Here is a 21,999-nt window from a genome sequence, read left to right as displayed (position 1 = left end):
TTTCTTCCCCAAATCAAGGGCTGACATTATGTCTCTAAAGTCAGGGTCAGTAGCATACTCATATATCATAGAAGATAGATCCTTGTGATTAGCTATAGACACCGCATTAACTTTTGTTCATCGTAAAAGTGCATCGGCCACTTGATTGTGCTTACTAGCAACATGAGCAATATAAAAATTAAGTTGCGAAAGAAAATTTGCCTACCTCATTTATTTGTTGGAGAGCTTGGTTTGCGTCATGAAATACTTGAGACTTTGGTGATTGGTTCATACAATGAATGGAGTTTACAATAAGTAGTGCTTCCATGTGTCTAGGGCATGTAGAACAGCTAAAAGCTCTTTCTCATAAATGCTCAAGACTCGTTCATTAGTATTGAGCCTTTGGATCTCATATGCTATGGCATGCCCTTCTTGAAGAAAAAGTGCTCCAAAGCAATCACCACAAGCATCACATTGGACCTCAAATGGTTTTGAGAGATTGAGAAGCATGAGGACTGGTTGAGAGGTAAGCTTCTCCTTGAGCTTGTTAAAAGCATTTGGCTCCTTAGCAGTCCATACATATTTACGTTCTTCTTAGTTAATTCATGTAGTGGTCCTGCTACTTGAGAGAATTTTCCTATGAAGCATCTATAATATGCGCACATACCAATAAAGCATCTTAGCTCATGTAGATTCCTTGGCTTAGGCCATGCTTTTATTACCTCTAACTTCGATGGATCCATAAGGATACCATCTTGAGAGATAATATGACCTAGGTATTGAATCTCTTGAAGGAAAAATTCACTTTTCTTTTGGTTGAGAAAAAGCTTATTCTCCCTCAATGCTTGAAAAATCACTTGATGATGTTGCTTATGTTCCTCCAAAGACTTGGAGTAGGTGATGATATCATCAAAGAACACTCCAGTGAATTTGCAGTAAGGTCTGAAAATTTTCTCCATTAGACAATTGAACGTAGTTGGTGCATTAGTCAAGCCAAAAGGCATGACTAGATATTCATAAAGACCAAACGTTGTGCAAAACACGGTCTTTAGGATATCTTCATCCACTATCCTTATTTGATGATAGCCACTTTTAAGGTCAATCCTATTGAAGTAAGTAGAGCCTTGTAGCTTATCAAATAGATCTTCTACCCGAGGCGCATGAAATCTGTTTTTGATAGTGGTATGGTTTAGTGCTCGATAGTCCACAAACATATGGTATGTACCGTGTTTCTTTTGCACTAAAAGGATTGGAGAACAAAAGGGAGAGGAACTAGGCCTCACCATCCCTTTGTCTACCAATTCCTTTACTTGTCTCATGATCTCCTCTTGTTGAGCTTGTGAGACTCAATAAGGAGGCTTGTTAGACGGTGAGCTTCCTCGAAGGAGCTCAATGTCTTGGTCATCATCCCCTCGTTTTGGAGGTAAGTCCATAGGGATATCATCGATGAACACATCTTGGAATCCTTTTAGAAAATTAGACAAGTCTAACTCTTCTTGATTCCTAGCTACCATTTACATTTGATGAAACATTAGGATTTTTTTAGAGACTCTTTGACAAAAATCATGTACGTAGAAACTGAGCTCTTCATTGATTTATCCAAAGTAGGAGAATTTACAAGTGGAATGGTGCAACCACGCTCACTAACATCTATATACATGTTCTTTCCCTTGTAGGTGAACTAGATTCTCCTTTCAGGGAACTTCATATTGGCATCCATGTGATAAAACCATGGCCCCCCTAGGATAGCATCCTCATGTTGGAGAGGAGAGATGAAAAAGTCTTCTTTGTCGACATAGCTTTGGACATGAAGCCTCAACTTCCCAATCAAGGGAGTAACGGAGGCTTGCTATCCCTTGAAAGCGGCATCGGCAATTACAAAATCTCCCATCTCGAAAGCTTGAATGCCCAACTTGGTGGCCAACTCCGTTGATATGAAGTTGTGAGTGGAGCCAGGGTCAAACAAGATGAAGGCATCATGCTCTCTTACCTTTCCCCAAGCAAAGGAAAGTGATGATCCTTTGCAATGAGCATCCTCTTTTGGAGCTTCAATGGTGGAAGCCCTAGGAGTCTCATTGCGAGCATTCTTTTTGGGGCAAAAACGATAGCCATGTCCTTGCTCCCCGCACTTGAAACACTTACGGTCCTTGCGAAAAGCTTCAAGATCTTCAAGAGAGAGTTTGTTTTTGCCTTTGTAAACTCCCTTCTCCTTGGACCGATTGTTGTTGTTGTTGTTGTTGGAAGTGCCTTGGGAATAATTTTGAGCATTGATGCGTGAAGCAACCATGGTGTGATGGATTACTTCGCTAATAGAACCAGGTCGTTGAGAGTTGATGTATTCGGCCATCTCTTCAGATAATCCCACACAGAATTGTTGCCTTTGCTCAGCAAAGTCTATCTTTTGAAAGACAGTAGCCTTGAGATGTAAATCCCAAAAATAGTCTACATACTTGTGGATAGACTCATGAGAGAGAAGCTTCAAGTTGCGCCATTCGGTAAGCACTTTGTTCTTTGCATCGCTTGCAAGGAATTGCTTCATGATGGAAACATGTAGAGTTTTCCATGTCTTTGGAGCTTCGCCATTGCCACGAAGGCTATCCCAACATTGACGAGCTGATTTTTGAAAGTGCGTAGCTACATGGCGTAGCTTGGAGGACTCCGTGAAGCCCTCATCTCCAAAGGCCGCATCAAATTGTTGGATGAAGGCCAACACTTTGTCGGTAGCACCAAAGGTGCTATCATAGGTGAGAAAAAAGAGATACTCTTTCGTCCCTCCTTGAACTTATTTAGCTTTTGTAACCTTTGCCATGCAGGGTGATTTGCAATGTCCTCCCCTCTTGTATTCCCTAGGAGAATATCATAGCTTTCATCGGAAGAGGAGGAAGGTGAAGAAGAAGGAGAAGAGGGTGACCTCTTCCTAGCCTTTTTCTTCCTTTGTTTCCTCTCTTCCTTTTCGGAATGACGAGGAGAAGGACTGTGTGTTGATCTTTTCCTCTTGGGAGGAGTGGGCGATCGTCTAGACCGCCGTCTTCGTGGAGCCATATCTTCAGATGAACTTAAACTTTCATTGCTTTCTTGCTCTTTGGATTCCTCCTCTCGTATGGGAGAGAGTCTTCTTTTGGGGTTCTCTTCAAGAGGCTTCCTAAGCTCTCTCTCCTCTTGAAGAGGAAGGGAAATCCCATAAGCGCGAAGCTGTGAGTAACTTCGGCTTGCAAGACAGGGTTGCCCATAGCTTGCTGCAACCTAGTTACGAGATAATTCACAAACATGGGAGCATCATCATTAGCACCTTCATGTGCAAAATCGAAGCTATCAATGTTCATGCTACTCTCTTGGTTATTGTCAGCCATGTTAACAAAATTTTATGTACGTACTTAGTGTATGCTTTGGCAATTCAAAACCTTAGTTGCCACTCCTCTTAGCCTTTGAAAATCGGCTCTTAAGTATCTACACCCACGGCTCGAAGTGGTCAGTTATAGAGAGTAGTGGAGTAAGTCTAACATAGCAGAGTTGCCGAGGGCTAGCTCCTTTCGGACTTCTTATGGCTCAATAATGGTAAAAGCCGTAGGCAAGTCTAAAAAGACTCCATTGTTAAGTCCACAGCTCCCGAGGTGTGCACCATATCCCACATAATGGAGAGCTTGCAAAAGTATACTAAAAATTTAGTGCTTGCACCAAAACAAAAAGAACATACTGAAATATGCAAAGCATGGAGGCCGTCTAAAACCCAAGAGGAGGCTATTGTTCAAGCAAGGTTTTCTAAGGATTGGTGGATGGTAAATGTCCCAAAAGAGCATACTCTGCGTGAGCCATAGCATGCCTTCGTCTCTTGTCTCCGACTTGCTGCCCTCGAAATCCCTACCTTCTTCTCGAAAAAGGCATTGGCCACATTTGAGAAAAGAGCATCTCGGAGGATTTGCAGGAAATTTTGAGTTTTCTACTATTGTATAGCACATACAAGCAAGCGCGCGTGCACACACACATACAAAGGGGCCGACATGTGTTGCCTCCTTTGGTGAAAGCACGGATGCAAAAGAGATGGATCCAAAAGATGCCTCCAATTTACTATTTTAAAAGGAACGTGCTCTTACAAAGAAAAGAGAAAAATCGTTACGAAAGTTGTTAGTGAAATAGAGAAATATTCATTTACATTTTAAGGAGCCACGTGCTAGCAGATGAGAAAAAGAGGATTGTGGAACTTGGAAGAAGCATCGATTTAGTAACCTTCTAATAAACACATTGCCGATTGATCATTCTCTTGCGTTATTTCACTCCAGTAATAATTTGGCTAAAACTAGCAGCAACAGCAACAGCTATGGCTAGCCAGCAGCAAGAGCGCCCCATCACCTACGGTGACGTCTTCGCCGCCCAAGGCTATGTCGGCGAGCAGCCTGTTACCCGCGAAGACGCCTCCCTCATGCAGAGCTTGGAAACCATGGCTCTCGGCTCCACCCCGAAAGGTGGTGTTGCTTCTGCCATGCAGTCTGCCGCTGATCGAAATATGGCAGCTGGTGCCATCCCACCCGATGCGCACACCATCGTTGCTGAGCAAGGCATGACACTGGAGCAGGCAACTGTGCCAGGCATGGTCATGCAGACAGAGTATGTTGCAGGGCAGCCCGTGGCTGAAACAATGGCACAAGTGACCCAGGTCGAGTATCCGGCGTATCCAGCCTTGGCTGGAGAAACTACACTTCCTACAGATATTTCCACGCTGGCAATCCCTAGTGATGTTATCGATCACACAACCCCCGTCAGCCATGTGGTTATAGAGAAGCCTGTCACGATTGGGGAGGTTGATTATTTGCAAAGCAGAGTTCATGACTCTGTTGGAAGCATTGGTTTCCGCAATATAAGCTTCATAACTGATCTTATCTTGTTTTCATGTTAATCAGGCCATGGAGGCTGCTGCGGTCGGTGCGGGTGATACAACGCTGGAAGATAGTGATGCCAGAGCTATCCAGAGTGCAGAGACAAGAGCCCTTGGGCAGAGTCCGGGGGCGGATAACATAGGTGCAGTCGCCCAATCGGCTGTGGCAACAAATGAGCAATTCGGCACTCCTGCCGCACATGTATCACTCTCTGATGTGCTGGAGGTATAATTATGGGTGCATGCCATGTTGAAGGCCTAAGTACTGTTCAATTCTGCATCATAACAGATGATGCCTTTAACTGTATGTCTTTTCCGAAGTGATTTATGCGTTCTGTTGCAGGGTGCAACGGCTAGGCTACCGTCTGACAAGGTTGTTACCCCCGAAGATGCGGCAAAGGTGATGGAAGCAGAGCTGCGGGGCCGACCCACAGGAGTCCCAGTGAAGGAGGGAGGAGTAGCTGACTGCGTACAAGCGGCAGCTGATGTTAATACCATGATCAGCCCATAGCTCTTGCCAATTGTGGCCGGTTTTTTGTATAAAAAAATAGTAGCTCTCTTTTGTACACACAAGCTTTCTACTCGACTGGCCGGTTGTGACTTCCCATCTTTTTGTTACAGGTTTGATGCTAATTACCTTTATAGTCTGTAAAAAGATTAGCCTTTTTTTGTAAAAAAAGCATGGTGCTGAAGGCTTGGAATTATTCCAATTAAAGATACTAATTTGGCTTATTAACGAACATGAAATTAAGTAGCTGAATCCATTGGATCTGGCAAGTTGGATAATTTAAAAGTCCATACAATATGGCTTTTGCCAAAAACGCAGTCACATAAATGTATGGGAGTCGATCTTTCCAAACGGCGGCCACCCAATCAGGTCTGCACTACAATTTTAAAACAAGGCCAGAGGTCTCATGTAGGAGCTGTTTTCGACCAGATTTAACCAAGATGGGTGTATGGTCAGTTTGCGGTGGTCACTTCTGGTGGGATGTTGGTAGGATCTTGGATGGGGCAATGCATACATCAATCGAACATAATCGATCAAGTAAGAGCTTACACCCAAATAGATAAGAGGGTAATGAAAGAAGTGGATGATGCAAAGATAGGGATAGCTTTATTGAGGGTAATGGAAGAAGTGGATGATGATATAGATTTGGATAGGGATAGCTTTATTGAGGATGATGAAAATGAAGAGCATGCACCACGGTTATTCTGGTGGCGTTTAAGAGTAAGTGTTAGGAGGGCTCACATTCTCTCAGTTTCTAAGTTTATCAATGCAAGCTTTCCACATGCTGCCAAAAGCCGGCTAGCACAAGAACATACATGAAAATAGCATAAGAGTGTGCTCACATAATTGCATTCAATATTTTTGAAGAATAAGTGCTCGTATTGCAAGCTATTGTTTATATGGGTTCAGTATACAATTTTCATGCATTTGAGCATATGCTTTGAAATATAACGTCATTTATGCAATTTTGCAGTGCAGCATGTGGGCTTTCAAAGAAATATTCAAGCTGATAGTTATTCATGATGTTAAGAGTAAACTGTTAAGTAGGAGATTTTGTTGCGTTAGGCAATAACAGTGCGCAAAAAAAAATGTTGCTTGCTTGAGAGTCATGACCGTTAAAATGGCCATAGCTTCAAGTATCATCAATAAAACACAATTGGAGCATCTAGTCTCATTCATATGTTTGTTTGGTCAAGTTAATGATTTGCTTGGATAAATTATGTGTAACAATTGAAGATTTTGGTGAGTTTCACCTTGAAACTTTTCATAAATCTCTTAGTGTAGAATGCATTTTCACATGGGAAAAAACACAAATAGCAATCTTATAGTTTTTTTTCTTGTTTGCATCATGTAAGTAACGTCCGATGCTCGCTTCATGCATCGCTACAATCATAATACATGCGTGATGATTGTATGACGCATTCGGAAACACATACAATGCAAATTTGTCTCAAACTAGGGCAATTGTGTCTCATAAAGTAGGTTGCATAATACGCTATTTGCAAAGCCGTGTAATTGTACTCTGTACTTTAAACCATATTGCTTGAATGAATTTATAGCAAGACGACACTATTTTTTATTGTCTTGTATACATTCATGTCGATTGATAAAAGATATTGATTGATGGACATTATTGATTGATAAAATAAAGTATAAGAACCACTAAATTTTTATCAATTAAGCATCTTATACCTTATCTAAGATGTAAGGTTAATCCAAACAGGGAAAAGTATGTTAGGTTTTGTGCCTAGCTCATACCATGGAGCACCACCCTTACCATATCTTGATTAGATACATTGCACTTGGACTAGAGATACCTTTCCCTTTTGGTAGATTCGTACATTAAAAACATCATTAGTGATGTTAGCAGGAGCTCACCTTCTAGGTCATATATTGTCTCTTGTACTTGTTCCATTTGAACTTAATCCATCAAGCTTTGTGTGGAGTTGCTACTATCTTTGTCTAATCATCATTAGCTTGATCAAATTAATTATATGGTTAAGAATGAGTTCTAGCTTAATCTACTTGCCATAATTCCATAATCTTATCATGTGGTATCACAGCTTGAAGCTAGTGTCTTTATCGATCTAGCATTAGATATAAATTCTTTTGTATTCACATTTCTCAAACACTAGGTCATGCTTCTTGGGTTTGTAGCCTTTGGCCTAACGTCGATAGCTTGTGTGAGAATTATCTCTTGTACAATAAGCAGTCCAATAAGAAAGTGAGGGCACATGACTTAGCACATGTGGAAGATGAGTTGCACAAGAGTCTAAATGACCATCTTAATCAGCATGGCTTTCACACATTTTATGGAGTCACTCTTGACCTTTGGAGACTTACCCCTTGATCCTTGGGAAAAGACACCTATGACCCTTGAGAGGTGCATCTAGCCATGAGCTACTATTTAAGTAGCACACTCTTGTACACACTTTCCTACAACTACCTAAATCCAATTTATGATTAACCAAATTATGGTTTGAGTTCTCTCTCTCTCTCTCTCTCTCTCTCTCTCTCTCTCTCTCTCTAATTACTATTGTAATTATCAATGCTACCACCATGAATGATGGTCTCGTTGATCCACCCTAGCCCAACAACGTCAAGGGTGCATTCCCTCTCTTGATGTGATCGTTATTCAACTTCTTGCATTGCATTTAGTTTACGTAATAAAATTTGCACACAACTTCACTAACATGTATCATTGATAACCTCTGTACAACCCCCTTATGAAGAGTTACTCCTAGACCATCTACTTGCTCTAATTAGATTCCATGCGAGCAGTAGTTGATTAACCTAGCAAGTTTAGTGTTTCCTTAGACTCTAGCATCTATGCACATCTGAAGATCAAGAGAGGGGGAGGGGGGGGTGTGAAGCTTTGAGCATCAAATGTCCACCTAATGTTCGTGAAGCCACACCTTCCTTTTGTGGGAGCTTGCCAGCGGATTTTGTGGATGGAAATCTCCTATAAATAGGATGCAAGGAGGTTAGAGGTCCAAAAAGAGGATGCTCTCACACTAAGGCGTTGATGGATCTCAAATAACGTATTCAAGACAATTTGATAAGAGATTATGGGTCCGAATAGACCTCGATCTATTGATTGTGTCAATTTTTTTGTCAACGACCAAGAGCTATGGCCTATTGTCTTTGTCGTCAACTATCCCCTATCCAATCGGGCTCTACTTGTACTCTTATCTGGAATTTTAGTTCCGCCTTGCAGGGGGTGCTTTTGCACGATGCTTTAAATCCCCACCCCAAGCAAGTGAGACTTTCTATAGCTGCTTTGGATCTTGAAACCCGAAGCTGTACCCCAAGAGAAATTTTGCTTTACTTCTTTGGAACTTACAAAGCCAAGGCCACAAATATTCAAGAGTGGTTCTTTAAAAGAAAATTTTGAGCTTCAAAATTTTCCAAGCCCTATGCAGAGGTGCTTCACATTGGTGGAGTTACTTCACATTCGGCATATATTTGCAATTTCCTCTTGTAAAACTCATAAGGACTAGACAATACTATCCTTGAAAATAGGATAAGACCTCTCTCTCTCTCTCTCTCTCTCTCTCTCTCTCTCTCTCTCTCTCTCACACACACACACACACACACACACACACTTGGGGTAACACTATGGGGAAAGAAGCACTAATTGTCTTTGATGGCCAAGGTTTTCACGCCTAATAGACCAAGACAAAGGGTTACTTAATGAAGAAATAGTTGTGGTATGTAGTTAAACATGGATTTTATATTTGGGAGCTTTCGTTTTTGAGGTTTTGGAATTGAAATATTATTTTTGAGCTTTTTAATGTCCGTATTACATGAACGATATCTTCAAATATTATTGTGGCATAAAAAAAGTCTACATTAGATTTGTTGTGCAATCTTTCAATCATCAAACAATCAAATGTAACATGCATGCATGTCTTTGCTTGTGAGAATGTATGCTCATGCCCATCTCTTATTAGCTTAAAATGTAACTTTCAATCACCAAAAAATCAAATGTAATATACCTGCCATAGTCTCAACGTAGCCTAACAAATCAAATCAAGAAACCTCAAAACACACTCTTACTTTAAAGGACACCTTATAAAACTTTAACATCTTGCTCTTTCCTTCCCTGATCTCTCTCACATACTCCACTTTACAGAAGAAGAAAACCCCATTTCTTACTTCCTGTATATCACTTCCATGTAGCTATATGCAAAGAACCTTATTAAAAGGTAAAAGAAAGGCTATAAGCCCTTTTCTACCCATGGAAAGCTCTCACTTAAGAGATTCTCTCTTCCTTGGCTTCTTCACTTCATGACTGATTGTCCATCATTCTTTCCGATCCATTGAGATCTCCTCTTGGCTCCCAAGCCATTGACCACTCATGCTTCACTTCCTCGATGCTCAGAGAGCATCCCCTACTTTGCAACTTCTCAATTTAGCTTTCATCAACACTATGCAATCCCTCTAGCAAGTTGGTCAACCACTACCCTTTATCATCAGCCAATTGAGCTTCCTTCTCATGCACCTAATACAATGACTTCTCTAGTGCTCTCTGAGGTACCTTGAAATCTTGTCGCCAAGTCAAATGAATTTCCCTTTAGAAACCTCGAAATTTCCCTCACTTTATTAAGCTGCCATTTGATCTCCCTTTATTGAACTGCCCTTCCTCTTGCAACTAATTACATAGTTGGGCCTCTTCGAGAACACCACTTTTGGCATACATATCCACCACTAATGCTATGCCAAGGACACTTAGTCTATCTTTGTAGATTCAACCCCTTATTAATGGCCCAAATTGGTAGCCGCCAATGCAACTACAAGCCTTCACAATGTTACCATAGGTCATTGAAATCCAAGAAAGGAATTAACATTTGTAAAGCTCAAAATAGGTGAGTGCGTTCTAACCACTTCAATGTTCAACATATATTCTCAGTAGTGCATTCCATGATACTGAATCATGAAAAGGAAGCTCAGCAAATGAATATTGTGCCTTTGGAAGTTCACCACATTTGATGTACACATCAACAAATGCATTGCCAAGCCCAATATGTTCACTCACAAACCCCTGCTCTCATGATTTTGCAGTCATTTTTGAACAAGCCAATGAGGGCGTTGACTACTATATTCTTCAGTGCACATACCCTTTCGATAGGTCAACCACCTATGCTTTATTCATTGGTCACCCACAACATTATCTTGAATTTAGCTCAAGAAAGTATTGCCTAGGGCTATCACAAGATTATGATAGTTTTTTTTAGGTTGGCTCTTGTGTCAATGCGCTCTACGTTATTTTTTTGGATATTGTATTGGTTGTTGGTAAGTTTCCCTACACTATGGTATTATGCAATTGTGCCCATTATCCACTTCGTTGTCCTCACTTATTTGCCATCCACATGGTTCACAATCTATGTTTTAGTAAATGTTAGTTTTTGTGACCCAAGCCATATATCAATGTGTAACTTTGATCAAAATATAGTAGTTGTAAAAAGCTCACAAATAAAACGCACTCGTGGTTCTTTAAGTGAGATGGATATCTCTTGCATGTCTACCGCATATGCATGTGAAGTGTTAAACTTAAAGAGATACTATTATTGGTACTTGACTATTTTGTTGCATGTAATTGAATAGGTGGTTGCTTGTTACATTCATGAAGAGGCACAATTTCAATATTAAATGGATGTGGATAGTGCAATGTATTGGGATATAGAAGAGCATAGAGGAGGGCTTCCATTGCATGAATTCAAAACATCCTAAAGGTATAGAGTTTCTCCAACATTACTTGTGGACAATTTCCATGCACATATGGTGCTTAGTTCAAGAGAATATTTTGTGGAGATTCAACTTTGAATTCCCCTCTTGTTAGATGTATGATTTGAGATTCATACATTACCAAATGTTCAAGCTTAAAGTTGAGACTTTGTGAGACCTATGTATATGTTTTGGTGTCTACAGTATGTAAAATGTGTGCTTTTTGGTTCAATATTTTCTGTCATTTAAAAATTCTCTAGATTAAATGTCAAAAATTCTTTTGATTGCAAAGGCTTGAAATCAAAAGCTTGCTAAAACAACACAGTCCAATTAAGCCATTGGGAGAGGGGGAGAGGATCAAAACTAGGTGGTCTCAAGCACACTTTGCAACAAGAGTTGAGAAAGCACTAGGAATTCTCCTTACAACAATAGGAGATAATTATTTCATGAGTGCACTACTCCCTATGATGCATGAATCACACTAGAAATACACTTTGGAGCCTATAGCCTAATACTCCAAAAGATGCAGCTCTATAGTCTCACCATGGAGCCAAGAGAGGATATTCTTGCTCTTGTGAATCGAACAAAGAGCATCGGCATCCAATTCGTGTACATAAAGTGTCTAGTGGACAATGAAAACCAAGTAGTCATTCTACTTAAAGTAGTACTTGATGCAAACTATGGTTGGATTGTCACCGTACTCAAAGAAAAAGAGCATGTACCCAACATTGAGGATGTTGTCAACTCCCTCGAGAATCATGAGAAGAAAATTAAAGACATAAGAAACTCAAGAGGAGACTTTGTTGCTACATCATTGAGGAGCCCAAAGAGATGCAAAAATTGCAACTGCACCAATCACTCATCTGAAAAATGTTACAAAATCAATACTTGTGTGTATTGTTGTAAAAATAACCATAGTTGTAATTGTGTTTGCACAAAGATAAAAACAAAAATAAAAGTAAAGGAAAATTCAACATAACTAAAGAATAAGGGATGAAGACAACGGAGTAATCTGAGAGACACACTCTAATTTTTGTTTGTTCCTACACCCTTGCTGCCTACTAATCTCAAGGGGAGTATTTGACCTCCACCCTACTATGAAAACTCTCTAGGGGAGGCATTCATTTTGCACACTTATCTAGATGGGAGACTTAAACCCCACTAGAAGGATTCTGACCTTTTGGTGTTCTCAAAAACAAATAATTGGAGGTTTGTTATGTTTTGTGCTTAGCTCACACCATGGAGCACCACCCCTACCAAATCTCAATTAGATACGTTGCACTTGGACTAAGGATACCTTTTTCACTTTTAATAGATTTTGAACATTGGAAACATACTTATGTCAACAGGAGCTTACCTTGTAGGCCTATTGGCTAAGCATGGGCACCCAAGTGTGAATGGGGCGAGCTCATATAAAAGTCAACTAAACCTAAAATTCACTCATTCTCTCATTTGTGCAATTGAAGAGTGCTCTTGCTCCATCTCCATCTTCTTCTTCTTCATCTCCTTGTGTGTGTGTGTGTGTGTGTGTGTGTGTGTGTGTGTGTGTGTGTGTGTGTGTGTGTGTGTTTGTGTGTGTATGTGTGTGTGAGAGAGAGAGAGAGTGTGTATGCGATCGAGCATTGCGACGACGGCACGACGGCGGTAAAGCGGTTGAGCGCGACGTAGCGGTGTCTCCTTCTTCTTCGTGGCGAGGAATCCTCCACGACAGCAAGCGTAGAGCGGTGAGTGACACACCATCGCCATCTTTGAGCTTACTAGTTTAGGCTAGTTGCATACTTGGAGCCATTTGTGGGTCGCAAATAGTGTATCGGCAAGTTCCTTGCATTGACACGTGCGACATACGCGCACATTTTTGGCGCCGCTGCCGGGGAATGCCATACTCTGTGCTTCTTTTGTGGTGCAATTTCAATTGTAGGAAAGGTAAGGAAGGAGGGTGTGTGTGTTGAGAAGAAGGATTTTGTGTTGCTACTGTGTATTTCTTTGTTAATGGAGTTTTCAAAGGTATTGTGTTTTTTCTCTGTCATAAGGAATTAGTATTAAGGTTGTTAGTTCTGTGTAATGCAAAGTACAGTAAGTAGGAAGTAGATCTGTGAGAGCTAATAGAGTGTGTTAGTGTGTAACAGTAGGTGTATTAGTTGTAAGTGGGTCGGTAGAGTGTGTGTGTGCTCTCGCGCAGGCCGCGGCGACTTTATCCTTTAAAAAATAAAAAATAAAATAAAATAAATAAAAATAAAAAACTTTTTTTTTTTTAAAGGTAGGACCGGGATCGGGAATATCTCCCAGATCCAAGCCCAAGCTCGCGTTCAGGCTCAGGCCTCAGTCGCCCTTTAAAATCACATATTTTAGCTTCACACGTAGCTAAAAATTGATTTTTTGAGGACCAGTGGAGCTTCAAGTGTCTGAACGTTGTGCTATAAAGCACACCGCGACCCTCTGAGTGATATGCTCGTTTCAAGCTATCACACACTTTAATAAAAAAATCGATCATTAAAAAACATATTAAAAAAGAAAACGAGTGAAAACGGACGCCTAAAAAAGTAAGCGGTTAACCTTCGAGGTTATTCGCCGACACTTGTAGGGTGCCAAAATCACATGCATCTGTGCTTTGGTCGTGTGCTAGAGACGGAGCAACTAGAGAGAATTTCGACTTACACGAGTTCTCAATATCCACCTACTTTAGGTTCCGGCCCCTTGGCGGGGACCCAAGGTAGTACAAACCAAGATCTGAACATAGCGGCTAGTGACTCTTCCTCTGACTACGACGTCATGGAGGGTTCCCAATGCCTAATCTCGATAGCTCAAGACAAGACATGCATGCCATGGGCCGGCGGTCCGAGCCGAGCGTGCTTAGCCGCTTGAAGGAAACCTTTAGTAGAGCCACTCGCTCCGAACATGGAGCTAATGATGTAAATGAGGGGGGTGGGAAAGTAATTTCTCCATTTGTGACCAACGTAGAGCCTATACCCTTAGAGAATGTGCACGTGAATACTTCATTCACTGCACCTCTTGACTCTTCAGAGTTATTTCTCTCCGAGGTCATATTACCCGATGGTAGAAGCCTTTCCGAAGTGCAAGAGGTTGAGCGATATATCATTGCGGCTAGGGAAAAGGAATTCGAGAGCTTACGCAAGGCAGAGCAATGAAAAGAGTTAAAAGCGCAAGCCCCTATGTCAATATCCTTGCTAAGAGAGCAATCAAGTGCTCCTGACTTAGCAACCACTAAGGGCCAATCCCTAGAAAGCAACATTGCATCTAGCTCAAAGGACACCCCTAGAACCTCAATCCTAGATGGAGCGTTCTTAAATGAGAACTGGGAGTACGAACTATGAATGGAAACTCTGACCGACCTATACAGAGGTCACACCTATCACGTGGGTTGGTTAGATGTCCTACAATCCACAATGGGTGCTACTAGTGTAGAGGATCAACAACAAAGAGTTTGTGAGGTCATCCATAGGGTCATTGAGTTAAAGAGACAGAACAAGGGGATCAACATGCCTTCAACGGGTCTCATGAGATTCTTAGATACAGGAAAGTCTATACAACCGACCTTATAGAAAATGGAGACTCCCTCGGTAAGTCCGATGGATACTCCATATGTTGTTTCTCTAGGGGTCTCGGTGCAGCAATCTAAGCCCACAAGTGATAGCTTTACCTTTCCAAGTCTAGCTCATCTTTCCCTTGATGACACAACGGCTACCATGCCTACCCCAATGATGGGCATGCCGAGAAATACGCCATGGACCTCATTTGTTAGTAAAGCACCACTACATGGTAGCTCAATGCCTGCAACAGTACTTACAAGTGTGTACCAATCGTATACACCCATGGGTCCTCGTACTCATGTAGTCCCTACTCCTCCATTGTTTCAACTACCCATGCTCCACAACCACAACATCCAAGCTCTTATTTCCATGGGACTATACCGGCTAGCATTAGCATGTCACATCCAACGTCTGCTATGCCTAGGGCTACATATATGAACTTTGGGCCGCCACATGGCACAACACCGTACCAAACGTGGAACCCAAGGGCTTCCTATGTGCCAAGCCCAATGCCAATACCTACTCCACATGTAGTCTCTAGACCACCTTCACCCACGATGCCTGCTCACTTAGGTGACTTGGCAACATTTGCTCAAGCTATTGGTTGATCTATTGCTGAGAATATGTGTAACATGCCATTATAGAGAGCCTAGAAGTAAGGAAATACAAATAGCCAAGCTCACACAAAAATTTAGTGGAGACGGGGATGTGAGAAAGCATATCGAAGTGTTTGAACAAACATGCAATTCTCTAGGAGAACACAATGACCTGCATAAGAGTAATGCTTTAAGCCTAACCTTAAGTGGGAAGGCAGGGGATTGGTATAGAGCCCTAAGGGTGGAACAAAAAACGGTTTACCCTACTCTTAGGAGCCTATTCTTGAAAGAATACATACGAGAGGGAGTGCTTTGGGGTGTATCCTCTCAGCTCCAGAAAGCCCAACGAGAGGAAGGAAACTCGGTGAGAGACTTTATTAGTCGCTTGAATCATTTGAATTCTCGTTGTAATCCAAATGAGCGCTTCAATAATAAACAATTGCTTGATAGATTCATTAGGGGATTACGACATGAGGATATCTACAATGGCTTAGTCATTAGAGGTATCACCACTTGGGAAGCAGTTACCACCAATGCGATCCAATTGGAGGATAATTTAATGATTCAAGGAGAAAGAGTGTCTGTTGAGGCTAAATCTATTAGCTCGCAAGCATCAGGGCATCAACCAATGACTCTAAAGCCTATTGCTAAGGAGCCAAAGATATCTGAGATGACTTTAGCAGATCTCACCAAGGCTATTCAAGAGATTCTTAGAGACAATCGTGCTCTTCAAAACAATCATATGTATCCAAGAAGGGAGCAACAATGGTGCTCAGTATGCTATGGACCGCATACCAGTGAATGCCCTACTTTTAGAGTAAAATTCAATGGGAACTGCAATGCATGTGGGAGGTATGGTCATCAAGCTAAGGATTGCATAGTATTTAAGGGTGCGATGGCCAATAGACCAACCTTAGCATGGACAGACACACCTCGAGTGCCTGCATTGATGCCGACCCCACCTCTTGAACAAACAGCACAACACATGGTCCCTAGGACCCAAAATGTTGTTTAAACAACACCCTTACCACCTCCAGTGCTAGGACCGCAACCACCACATCCGAGAATCACTTCTGTGAATCAAGTGGGTTGTGAGTCATCTATTGCTTGTTTGGAAGGCTGTGAGGAAGATATAGATCCTAATATTGCCTATGGGCTGGATGTGCTTGAAGAAAGTCCACAATACTACATGGAGGACTATTGGGGACAAGTCAAACCTGTATATCAAGTAGTTGCTCTTGCTGCAAGAGGCCAAAATATCAATTACACTGCTAAGAGACCACCTCTTCAATGCTATGAGTGTGGAGGTCCACATCGTGTAGCCGAGTGTCCTATTAGGCTACAAAAGAATTCCACACTAATGCAAACCAATCAAGCGAGTACGTCTACAATGCCAATACTCATGTGTAATCGATGTGGCATAGATCATTTCATTGCCCAATGTCCAAATAATCCAAATGAACCGAAGATCACGCCATTAAACTTGATTGAAGTTACCGAGGAGCCATCACAAAGTACACCTGTGGTACCAGTAAACGTACTCACACAATCGATGCTCCAAAAACAAAATTATATTCTTGAGGAAAGAGACACAGCATCAATTGCCCAATCTCAGAAAAAGAAGAAAACACGAAGGAAGAGATCGCAAAAAGCAACGAAGTCAGACCCCAGTTCAAAGACCAACATAGTGACTGGTGACGACCCCGTATATATGAACGACGCTGAAGAGGATTCTAATTCAGGTGAAACCATGGAGACCAAAACGACCACTAAAATAGAAACCAACAAGGAAGATCTTCATGAGTCACAAAGGCAGGGATCCAAGAAGAAGATAGGAACTTATCCAAACCCTACAGAGGAGATTGAGAGAGTCAAGCAGTTAAGGATTTTGGGATCTAGATACCCAAAGGGATCTAGAACCAGCACCTAGGCAAATCCAGATTACAGACATCGTGTTCCCTACGCAACAACAACCTCACCAAGTCCATAGACCCTTAGCAATACCTAGTGTCATCCAAGAAGAAAGTGACTTAAAGCCATGGGAAAGTGGGCGTACTCACTTCTTGATGGAAAGAATGTTTACAGAGGGACTACCTAATCCTATCGAAGAAATGGAGATCCCATCTTCCCCACGTAAAGGGACTCAAGGCCAAAAGGTGCCATTTAACATTGCCAAATTGATGGATTTCATGTCTTCAGAAGTTAGAACCACCATCATGTCCAAACTATATAAAGACCGTGAGCTAATCTCAGCTCTTCGAGCCTTCCTCAATGGAGAACTAAAGTTTGGGCTACCACAATTTTCACAGATGGATGGAGCTGGGGAGATGCCAATAGAGGAGGAACACTTAGATCCACAACCCAACCTAGATGAGAACCTTGTTATAGAAATACCTGTTAACAAGTTGGGACAATACTTTGAGGGTGATGAATCCAATGCGACCATACCAATCACTACTAAGGGATTCACTGTGAAGGGAATCCTTGATGGTGGCGTTGGGGTTAGCATTGTGACTAAAATTGCTAGGAAACTATGGGAAGACCTCACCTTACAACCACAACCACTATAGTGAAGATGGCCAATCGGTCATTGTTAAATCTTTTGGGATGCTAAAATATCTCAAGATCAAAGTCTTTGGACATAAAATAAGGATTACCTTCAATGTTATGGATTTCTCCAAACACACTATGGCATTGGAGAGTGATCTTAGGATGTCCTTTCATGAGGGAAGCAAAAATGGTGCATGACTGGTCTAAAACCATGTCTACTTGCAGTTCCAATATTCCGTCATTCGAGTGGGTATTGTGACTGGTCGAGCACATCCCCTAGGAAACAGGTTTATAATTGATCGACATATATCTGACACCACAGTTCACTCGGTCCCATTGCAGTATTGTTACACGTGTAAAGCGGACACTGATGTTGGGGAAGATTCTCCTTATATGGATGTACTACCTGGGATGATTGAGTCAGACAATGTGGATTGGGTCCACCTAGCAGCAACCATAGACACTTGGGGAAACAGGGAGACGACCTGGGTAACACCTAAGGGGGATGAAATGCCCATACCCTTAAAAATGCTACAAGCAATGCATATAGCTTCTGACAAGACTCATTCTAATGTAATGAAGAAAACATAAAAGTGGGTCCCTAAAGCTTCTTTAGCGACCATAGCTAGTGCTAAAAAACAAAAGCCTTGTAAGAAACATCCCTCTCGCTCCAAGAAATGTAAGGAAACGTGGTGGTGGATTCCTAAATGACTATTGGAAGCCCAAGGCTACTATCAAGGAAATGATCAAATCTGGGTCCCAAAACGTAGATTGTGTTCTTACTTGCCACCTGACCCATGCGAGCCCAATTCCGTAGCTCCAAAACAAATCAACAATTGCGAAAAGAAAAAAATCACAGAATGCTACACACCTGTTCCAGAGCTAGTTTGGGTACCGAGTACAGAACGATTTGTTCCGCCTAGCTCAGGAAGAGGGGAGTCACATGAAGCTTCTAGCTCCTCATGTAATGCATCCATAGAGGTAAAAGCTTCTCCACAGCCTCCACCTACAATAGTGGACCTCTGTGAAGCTACAAAGGAATCCACACCTCCTAGTGTTCAAGAATCACTTGATGAACCACTTCAAGTTCGATCCTGGGAGAGTACCTTACCACCCTTGCAACTCGACGAGGCACCTAAGGTAATAGCAAAATACTGGCAAAAATCCTCACCTATCACCAACTAGAAACTTGGTTTCAAAGGGTGACGAGCACATTTCAAACGGTATGATCTACCCAAGGAAGGGGGGAGTGTTTGCTAACAGTCATCATTCACTCACTCCCCTCTCAACCTTCCTCCCTGACCTCTCAATCTCCCAATCTTAGGGAATGTATATATAAAGCCTTATACTCACAAAAACCAGAAAAAAATTAAAGAGCAAGAGCAATTAGAAAACGAGTATGCACAATAAAAGTCAAAACATTGACCTAGATCTACACATTCACATCCGATACTTATCACTCGAGTGATGGAGGGTAGGTAGGATTGGTACGATAGGAGAGTTTCTATTTTAGAGTTTAGTGATTAGCAAAGTTCTTTGTTCCCATTGATGTGCCTCCTAGAGGTATTCTTTGTGTTTCCTCGTGTGTACAGGAACGTGTTGCTATTGTTAGGATTTGGACCTTCATGGGATCTTTCTCTCATTCACAATTCAAATCAAGCACGACCATCAACACAAAAAGCTGTTTCTTGTCCATTAACATTGCTCCTTATCTTTTTGCATCCATGTTTGTCTACTCTAATTGTGATTGGTAGCATAATATTCAACAAATTTGCTTAGTATCAAACATTAAATTCAATGTAATTTTTTGTCACAATCACTTGTCTAGGTTTAAAAATCAAGCAGTCTGACTAAGCTAGTTTGACCAAGTTAGGTGTTAGAGATCTTCTCTTAATACCATGGGGAATGCCTTCCTAATAATCAATGGTTACTTAGGTTCTTAATCCGATTTAGGAAGCATTATGTGAAATGCACTAGGGCTTTCTAGTGGGCTTGACCCTATTGACCTTTAGCTTAACACTAATTCTGTAATTGGACACTTAAATGTCCCGAGACAGTGAAGTGTCCTGTTTTTCTACCAAGTTTTGGCAATTTATTTATCAAGCTAGAAAGAAGTTTTTTACACCTTTCTTCTACCATAGATTAGTAATGAGGGAAAGAAAACACTGGATTTTTCTCCTTATCAAAATACAATCTGTATGGAGAGTATTCTGGTAAGTTCTAAGACATAAATTTTAGTAAAATTTCACGTTGTTTTGCCAAACAAATCCATAAAATTATTATATCTTTTTGTAGAGATGGCCTTTTTTATGTTTATAAAAGCCAAGTGTTAGCACTTAGTGTAACAAAACAATGGAATGAACTCCAAAGATAAGTTTTCAAGTCACATGCAAGTTATAGACATAATTTCATACTTGCACACATGCTGAATAAGAGCATAATTTTGGTCTTCCAGAGGTCCCCTCGTGAAATTGGAACTACTCTAGTGCAATTTGACAACTACAAATGACTTTATATGTTTAAACCAAGAAACTACGTATTTTTTGGGCTCCCTAACTCAATTAAATCTCGTTGCTTGAACTCTATCTTGAATTCCTTATCGTGCAAAAACTCTTGAAAATCTTGAGTTATCCATAATAACATTGAAAACAAGGTTTTAGGCACCCCAATTGTGTATGTACCACGTACTTTGATACATTTAGTTGATCTACATGGAAATTTTGATATTATTTGAGGTTTTGAATGCTTATGTCTCAAGAATGAAAATATGAAAGTTTTTTCTTATGCAGTTTTGAATATTTAAAATGATCCAATAATTGTTGCATACCAAAGCCCTTCTACTTGCCATCTTGAGTGCTCAATGGAAAGGGCAAGCAATGTATCACTTTCTAAAACTCATAAATACATCAGAAACATATATTTCTTTGTATACAATGATATGCTTGAAATGACCATATCAAACATATGGAACTTTTCATTATTTTATACATTCCAAAGTCTTTTTTTTTGCACATGAAACTTTCAATTATCTATAGCAAAATTGTGGAAGAGTCACCTAAAATTTTCTACAAGGTCGCTTCATTTTTTCTTGAGCTTATAAAAGCGATTTCTTCAAAGCGTCAATCGCAGTCTTACGAGGTCAACTTGATAAGTATAGTTATTGATCATGATAGATTCTAAAATAGGTTATATTTTTAAAATACCCTCTAGCTAACATATTTAAGCATATCAAGAGGGTTTTCTTAAATCAACCGTCTAATGCAAGTAGCATTTAATTTAAATTTGTTAAAAAAGGACACCTGAAGTGTCGTGTTTTGGTACCAAACTAGTGTTAAGTATTATAAAGGTAGTTTACTAGTGTGATGAGCTTGGGGAGGTGTAACAGTGTTATATGACCCCCCAAAGTTTCAAAATTAAAATGTTGAAAACAAAAAAAAAAAAAAATCAAAGTGCCACTAAAATCTTAAGCTGGAAGAGAAATCTCAGCTTGATTTAGTACTTCACTCACATGTATCGCCTATGGTACTAAAGCCCTAGAGGTTCCTAGGGTGGGCGCTTTTCCTTGAAAAGCAAAAAACCCAAGGCATACAAAATAAGAACACACATCAAAATTGAATCACTGTGAAAAGACTTTGAGGGGTCAAAGAAAAGGTAATCAGTCAGGCGATGATTTCATGAGAAATTCCTTTTGTTGTAGCTTAACTACAAGGTCTTCTAGGTATAGCCTCTAGTCAACCCTCAGACATGAAATACTTGGCTCTCGCGATTAAACAACTTAATTGACCAAAGAAAATTGAGAAGCTTGCCCATGGTATTAATAGTCGATCTTTAGTACCTTTCGACCGTCAAATTAGCGACCCCATACTTGTTTAATTTTTTACCTTTACAATTGTTTATGCGTTTGATTATATTGCAATTTAATATTTATTGCTGACAAATGGTTTAAAATTTTGTTACCAATCAAATTGTCTGCTTACAACTGCATATGATTTTTAATTCTATATGAGGATGCAATTACTGTGCCAATGTTGTTTGATTTTGCAGTGACTGAAGAAGGCTAAGGAAATTCATCTCAAATGCTCTTCCACCTCGACGAACGAGCTTCAACTCAATAGCTTCCAAGGACGAAATCTACATCAGGAAGGGGGGCATGTTAACCCTCACGGCTCATGGACACCCTATCACCTACGACGTACGTTGTATTATTTACTTGGTAGAGTC

At 40.8% G+C, this 21,999-nt stretch overlaps 1 protein-coding gene across 1 annotated transcript; it reads left to right on the top strand.

Annotated features, from left to right (window-relative positions):
- The first annotated feature begins 4,257 nt into the window (after positions 1-4,257).
- LOC147436576 (late embryogenesis abundant protein D-34-like) lies at positions 4,258-5,553 on the top strand. Its single transcript, XM_086488186.1, has 3 exons — positions 4,258-4,774; positions 4,875-5,075; positions 5,193-5,553. Exons 1-3 carry the CDS (start codon positions 4,295-4,297, stop codon positions 5,358-5,360), a joined length of 849 nt encoding a protein of 282 aa, XP_086344312.1. The 5' UTR covers positions 4,258-4,294; the 3' UTR covers positions 5,361-5,553.
- The last annotated feature ends 16,446 nt before the right edge of the window (positions 5,554-21,999 follow it).

This window comes from Adiantum capillus-veneris, chromosome 18, assembly GCF_014529385.1.
Source record: "Adiantum capillus-veneris isolate H3 chromosome 18, ASM1452938v2, whole genome shotgun sequence".
NCBI classification, from domain to species: domain Eukaryota; kingdom Viridiplantae; phylum Streptophyta; class Polypodiopsida; order Polypodiales; family Pteridaceae; genus Adiantum; species Adiantum capillus-veneris.
This window is presented reverse-complemented; position numbering and strand designations above follow the sequence as displayed.